The sequence below is a fragment of the Etheostoma cragini genome, chromosome 17 (genome assembly GCF_013103735.1).
Source record: "Etheostoma cragini isolate CJK2018 chromosome 17, CSU_Ecrag_1.0, whole genome shotgun sequence".
NCBI lineage: Eukaryota > Metazoa > Chordata > Actinopteri > Perciformes > Percidae > Etheostoma > Etheostoma cragini.
Window position 1 is genome coordinate 24,747,280 of NC_048423.1, and position 7,459 is coordinate 24,754,738.

Genomic DNA, 7,459 nt, shown 5'->3' on the forward strand with positions numbered 1-7,459 from the left:
TGTCATGTCACTCTTATGTAGATACCTTCAAGTAAAGTGTAACCCACTAAACTAACAGCAACTCAGCACGTGGAGGCAGTGAATACCTCACCTGTGGAAGTCACATGGATTCAAAACAAAATAAACTTATACATCTCAATTCAATGTTGTGGCAGCGATCTGGAGCATTTCCTTTGAATGTGCGAAACACATCAACTGAACAGTATATCTAATGTTCCATTACCAACAAAGGAAAGAAAGATGTCAAAGCAATGGCATGCCAACTCTGTATAATGCCCTCTTCCATTGTAGTACAGAATTTCTAACTGAAAACAAGTAATACATCAAAATTTCTACTTTTCTATTTAATTCAGCTTCACGTTGAATTTAAATAAAAACGTGACCTAAAGAAAATAAGTGCAACTGCTGCTGTAACTACAAACCAGAATGTCTTTCCACTTCACTTGAAGAGCACTGTCAGGCATGAGTACATGATGCATACTAATGAATGTGGGGCTTTTACTGTGACTTGTTATTATCATTGGCCAATGAGCTTCAGCCACCGTCGCTGTGGAGACGAAGACAGTCAGAGACACCAACTGAACCAACTGCCCGACTACAAACTGACGATGAGTTACACACACACTCAGGTATGCACTCAACAATTTGTGGACTTAAAGGTGAATACATCCTCAAATTCTGCGAGAACCCTCAGTCCCAGCACATTTTAACAGTGCAGAGGAGTGAAATAGCGATGACTGAGGGAGGCGTGGCCTCGGAGCTACATAGTTACTGTCACCTGTATTTTCCACCTGTGCTGCATTCTGTAGACGCTGCGTCCCCCATGAACAAACCCAGCTGTTCAAGTCGATGCTTGATGTTCCACCAGCCGCGTCCCAGAAGCATGCATGAAGCAGCTCTCCGCTCTACTAAACATTGGCGTCGTCAGGTCTATTTTCACACGAGCCAGGGACAAACAGCCGGGCAGGAAGTGAAACAGCGACACCCCCCCCAATATCTAATGTCTCCTCTACAACACCACGGACAACAAGAGACTCATCTTGGAGGTGGGGAAACATAATACCACATCTTATATCAGGACAAGGACAACTCCAGAAAAGAGAAGGCATGAAGTTTAACAACATGAGTGCTTAGAGTGGAAGGTAGATACTAGTTAATAAAAACGTGATTATTGGGGGGTATGTCGGATGGGAGAAAAACCTGCTCTGTTTTTTTTTGGCATTTCTTTAAACAAATCACAATCGTCTTGGGCGGGGCTAAACTGCTAAATAGTCTCTGGAAGGAAGTTGTTCTGATGGAACATGTTCAGGTTTAGAAGTAGTTTTAGTCGTCAACAGAGACTCAGATTGGACAGATAGTCTAGCTAGCTGTCTGGATTTACCCTGCAGAGATCTGAGGACCAGATAACCAAAATCCTCAGAAATCCACCAGAAGTTAGAACGCCAACACAGAGACAGAGGACGGGGATGGACATCCGGCTGAAATGAGTGAAATTGCAATCCCAGAAGTGAAACGTCGTGGCTATAGACTAGAACCAAATATATTTGTTAAGCTCTGATTAAAGCACAACTACCGGCAGGCCCATTGCTGCCACAACACACATATAGAATCTGAACGAAACACAGCAACTGCTACCATGGCTTCTGAGGTGACTGATAATTATATTGGGGGGACAAATCTTGCAATTCTGATTGGTTGGAGCGAGTCAAAACAGAACGAAACCAAAATCAGCTAATACAAACCTGATGTCAGACTGAAATATTTGATTAAAACTAAAAGGTAGTTGGACCATCAGACTTCTGGCCTCATATATACAGTATATATGAATCCGTCATACTGTATATATGAGTGCATTATGGATTGCCCGGAGAACTCATCAAGTGAAGTAAAAACAGTGCACAGACTGGCATTAACACGTCAGTCACACCAACCACATGTTGCACATCTTTGATACAAAACCAAAAAAGTATATATATTCCATGTAAATTGATACAAATAATGCCTTAGTTTGGATTCAGCGCTACTAAAAACACATTGTCTGGTTCACAACCTGTTGCTGATGGTTAATCAAAAATTATATTCTCATAAACTGACATAAAACCTATATTCCGTAACCCAAAGTCATGCAATAAAAGGTAGTGATTCCTGCTTTGTTTGCAGTGTATTACATAAAGAGCAAACAGTTTCAACTCCATAGGCCACAGTATATCGGACTATAGGACAGAGCAAACCAAAGTAAATAAAGCAAATGAACAACTTGTTTTCTTTCTCTAAAGAACACTGGGTTAGTTCCATATCTGTGCAAAGTAGAAATGTGAAGGTTAGAAAATAAACTGCAGGTAAAGTGCTGGTATTATGCTCATTTTCAGGTTCACAATTGGATTTAAAGGTTGTACCAGAATAGGTTAATGTGGTTTATTTAAAAAAAATATATATTTTTTTCTCGTACTGCACATTGCTGCAGCTCCTCTTGTGTGTTGAGCTCTCTGTTTTAGCTACAGAGTGAGACATCTCACTTCTTTCCCATCTTTGTTGGGAGTCTCACATGCTCAGTACCTAGGTAAGGACTACTAGCCAGTCAGGAGCAGAGTATGAGGGTCCTGACAGTACCTAGGTAAGGACTACTAGCCAGTCAGAAGCAGAGTATGAGGGCCCTGACAGTACCTAGGTAAGGACTACTAGCCAGTCAGGAGCAGAGTGTGAGGGCCCTGACAGTACCTAGGTAAGGACTACTAGCCAGTCAGAAGCAGAGTATCAGGGCCCTGACAGTACCTAGGTAAGGACTACTAGCCAGTCAGAAGCAGAGTATCAGGGCCCTGACAGTACCTTGGGAAGGACTACTAGCCAGTCAGAAGCAGAGTATGAGGGCCCTGACAGTACCTAGGTAAGGACTACTAACCAGTCAGAATCAGAGTATGAATATGAGCAGTTTGTGAACAGTATTTTCTGTCGGACATGGTAAGTCCCTTTGCGCGGGTCTTTTTCCCTTTGAAAACCTATAACTTGCCCAAAAAAGATATATAACACAGTAAAGGAAAGGAGAAAAGCCAAACAGCATAATATGAGCACTTAAAACATAAAATATCACAGATACAGTCCCCTCCTTTGTCACAGCACCCAATAAAAACCCAAACTTCCCTCTCTATTGACTTTGGATGCTTTGAAGATGAAGGGATGGGATTGGAGAGGCAAGGTTGAATTCTGTAAAAAACAATCAGGGAGTGTATCTTTGAAATAAATTAGTGGTTAAATGCTACATTGCCTGACAGCAAAGTTGTTATTAAAATGATTTCTTTAAACAACACAATTATTGAGCAAATAAATTCAGAGGTCACTTTTTGTGAATTGAAGTTCCGGTGCCGTTGTATGCTGGTTGAGAGAGCTCAGGGGATTTCAAGTTAAAGTGACTTTATGTAACTTTTAAATGTTTGTCCCAGAAGGATCTTCGGCAAGCAGACGCCGCTACAGAGCACACGTTCTGATGGGTCACCGATTTCACCGTAACACCGGAAAAAAAGCCTTTCTTAGTGAGTATCCTGCCAGGTAAAAGGTCGCAGGATTTCTTTCTTTTTGTAAGTTATCTGCTGTAGTTATACTGGGACAGGAAAGGAGGACATTAAATGAAGAACAAATAAAAGCTAAAAGGGAAAGTGAAAGACGGACTTACAACAAATGGAGACAATTGCGGGATTGTAAATTATTCCAAAACGTCCCTGAATTGGCCCAGAGATATGAAATATGTCTATTTTATTCGCAAAATAACACAAATGAGTTATTTTAGGTCTGTAGCCTAGATTAAATTACATTCTTTTTCCATTTAGCGTGGACATTCTATTCCTTTTTACTCTGTGTTTGTGTTGGCTTAGTATTTTCTTTTCCCCCTGTACTTGTGTAAAGCTTCTTGGGGTTTCACATAATGCGTTATATTAATCTAAGTTATTACTACAATGGTTGCTACAACAATCTCTTAATGCTTTGGCTCGTTACACGGTGTCAGGGAGACCCGGTGTAGCTCAAGATACATCCAAAGTAGGTTAGGTTACCGTGGGAATCACTGGAAATGCAACGATGCATCATTCTTTTCTTTTGATTTCATGATTTTCTGTCTGAGAAAAACATTCATTGCAACTATAGTAATGCTAACTCCTAGAACTTTAGGACAGCGGGTATGGTCCAAATACTACCGCTTTGTCCAAAGGGGCAGCTGGAATCAACACCAACTGAAAGTTACATATAGTCACTTTAAGAAAACAAAAGTCAACGGACAAAGGACAAACAGACAGGTCAATGGACAAAAGACAATTAAACCAGCAAAACACAGTCAAATCGACCAAATATGGCGTTTGTCTTTTTGCTTGCGGTTTCTACAGTTGCAGTGCTTTGTGCTCACTGTACTTTTGCTTTTGAAAGTTGTATTTTTACACAAAAAAATGTATTAAATAATAAAGCGTTATTTCATTGCATAAAATTTAAAAATGAAGAACAGATAAATGCCACTCTCTAAATAGTCTCCGTTGGCACGTTTGTAGGCAGCCATTAACACCATGAAACAGGATTACATTTCTTTCAATAACTGAACTCAAAAAGTCAAAAAATGAAAATAAAAAGGAAACGCCAGTTTGACCCAGGTCTGTTTACAAGGCAGCTGTCAATGCGACATAAGGAATGCTTCTGTACATTTGATTCTCAATGAAACAGGAAAATATGACACACTGGCAAAGGGCATTTTCAGATTATTTGCATGTACAGTTACAGCTGTTAAAATATAGTTTTTTTTTGTTTCTGTGGTTTGTTTTTTAAAATTATTTGACTAAATGTCCATTGGTATTCAGAGCAATAAAACAATAAAAAGACTAACTTGACATTTTTTTGGAGTCACACAAAAAAATACTGTGTTTGCATGCAATAGCCTATTTGATTGCATGTGGTAGAGACTGAATATGTACAGCATGCAAATATGAAAATAGTTGACAAACGAATACTTCCCTTTGAGAATTTTGCTGCTTACTCTATATGCAAAATCATGTTTCATCAATGCAATCTATTTACAAAAAACTAGTACTTTTATACATACAATCCTTTGTCTTATATTGTACAATACTTACAATTACAGCATGAAATCATGGTGTCCTTTAACACCTCAATACATAAAAAAGAAAGAATAATATATATGTGACCAGGCATGATGTGGGATGCTGGTTTTCAAAGTATTTCCTATACAGCACAATCATTCAAACTAAATGTCATAGCTGCATGTAAAGGGATTTTTTTTGCAAAAGGCAGTGAGTGAGATAATATCAAGAAGGAATCATCAAGAGGGGCTCCCTTTGTTTTTTCTTGGAAACACATGACATCCACCTGCTATGTGAGCTGCTCTGAATTCTTTATCACAGTTACAGTGTCGATGTCACGTCAAACACAACGAATAGCATGTTCCAAAGTGTCCACGCCTCACTTTCACCGGGAGTTAAATAGATCAAAGAAACACAAGGGTAGGTACAGTGTCTCCCTGTGGCTGCGATGGCTGTCCTGTCCATAGAGCCTTCAATAACTAACTCAAGGATGGTGCAACGCCTCTACTTCCCAGTCTTATTGAAGTGAATGTGCTCACCACTGCCACCCGAGCCTCGGACATTACTGGCCCTGGGTCCGGCCTCCTGGCAAAAACGTTGAAATGCCAATTCCAGGTTTGGGTAAAAACTCAAAGATATCTCCAAATGTCTTCAAGTTCCCTTTCTGCTGTCTGTGGCGGCATGGAGACAGTCTCTAGTCGTCCTACTTCTTAGCCAGTTGGAAAGGATGTTGACCCTTAAACATATGTGTGAATACAGTTTAATCACTTCAGAAATACAAGTAAAAGAAACATGGATATTGGAAAATGTAATGCATAAAGGGTTATTATAATTAGTCTTTGATGTCCAGTGCATTTCCAGAATGATTTGAGCTTCAGTTCTTAAACCTAGAACCGCCTGCACTTCACTGTTCGTTTTGAAGATTTTATTGAAAATATCTGATGATACCGTTTGAGTGCAGTGTTAGGGTGTCATTGTGATGTCTTAATTTTTTCAGGTTCCATGGAGTGCTTTTATACTTAACTTGATTTTAGTTTAACATTTTAGTTTAACATTATTTTAGTTTGATCCAAACCAAAATTACAGATGTAAAACCATGGTCTGGACCAAACAGCTGGTGGATATGTACCGGATCAAGTGGAACTGTGGTCCGATCATTTTGTAGAGTGAAAGTATTTTTTGGATGGTTCGGACTTCTGGCAGGCTATTATCGTGATATACGAGTTTTAAAGCGCCTAAAGAATAACCCAGAAAAACGTGCTCTGGTTTATTGGCATGTCTTTAAACCAAACACGATCATCTTGGGTCTACCACAAGAGAGAGAAGACGAGAGGACGGGGAAGTATTTAATACACGCTCCAGTCGGGACAGATGGCCGCTCACCTAGACCGAGGGTCTGTCCGAGGATTCTGCCGGTTCAAAGGAGGTTTTGGGGGGGAATTGTTGGGCCTTCGTAAATTAGACCTGGTCTATCTGCAAAATGTCCTGGGATAAGTTATGTTGTTATTGGACACTTTAAATACAATTGAACTAAATGTATCCAGTTGTTCTTTAATTAGCTTGCATCATTGCAAAAAGAAACTAAAGTCAAAGTCAAGAGCTTTCAGTGCCTAGATAGTACTAGTACATTTTTATGTGCTTTGGTCTGTATTTTTTTTAAAGATTTGCTGGATACACTTTATCAAAATGATGTCATCTAATTTTCAGAGTGAACAACTGCGACCAAAATCTAAACTGCGTTCACCTTCCCATTGGAAGGTTGGTGGTTCCACGCCCTGCCCCTGCAGTCCCATGTCAAAGTGTACTTTGGGCAAGACACTGATTCCGGAGTGTAAGTGTGTGTGAATGTTTCTCTGATGAGAAGGTGGCACCTTGTATGGTTGCCTTGGTCACAGTGTGTGTGAATGTTTCCTGCACTAAGTTAAAGTGCTTTTATTAATTGTTAACGGTCACATGACAAGAAGATTTCACTTTACCAGTTTTTTTAACATTAATATGAGTTCCCCCAGCCTGACCATGGCCCCCCAGTGGCTAGAAATGAATGATAGGTGCGAACCAATTCCTGGGTATCCTGCTCTGCCTTTGAGAAACTGGAAGCTCAGGTGGGCCGATCTGGAATCGGTAACATTGCCCTTTATGACCTCATAAGGGGCAAGGTCACCCTTACTTTTCTCTGCTTTGCCCACCCATGAAAAAGAGAGAGATATCATGCCCCTTTTCAAAAGCTACAGCTTCAGAAATGGCACATAGGGGCTGGAATTCTGCACCAAGGCTGAATTTTGGGAAAGCGACTTCAGATGCAGTATTAGGGGACCACTAAGGTCTATATAAAGAGACTTCAGATACTGTATTAGGGACCACTAAGGTCTATATAAAGAGACTTCAGA

The 7,459-nt window shown here is 40.1% G+C and overlaps 1 protein-coding gene and 1 long non-coding RNA gene across 15 annotated transcripts in view; one reads left to right on the forward strand and one right to left on the reverse strand.

Moving 5' to 3' along the window:
- The first annotated feature begins 3,344 nt into the window (after positions 1-3,344).
- LOC117960426 overlaps positions 3,345-7,459 on the forward strand; it is a 10,218-nt gene continuing 6,103 nt past the window's right edge. Inside the window, exons 1-2 of the long non-coding RNA XR_004660151.1 lie at positions 3,345-3,430; positions 6,187-6,189. This is a non-coding gene — a long non-coding RNA (uncharacterized LOC117960426). The remainder of the gene's footprint in view (positions 3,431-6,186; positions 6,190-7,459) is intronic.
- col13a1 (collagen, type XIII, alpha 1) overlaps positions 4,514-7,459 on the reverse strand; it is a 125,913-nt gene continuing 122,967 nt past the window's right edge. For all 14 annotated transcript variants that reach the window (XM_034898311.1, XM_034898318.1, XM_034898316.1 and 11 more), the window contains one exon: positions 4,514-5,808. In XM_034898311.1, coding sequence (XP_034754202.1) covers positions 5,776-5,808 — 33 coding nt within the window. In that variant the 3' untranslated portion in view covers positions 4,514-5,775. The remainder of the gene's footprint in view (positions 5,809-7,459) is intronic.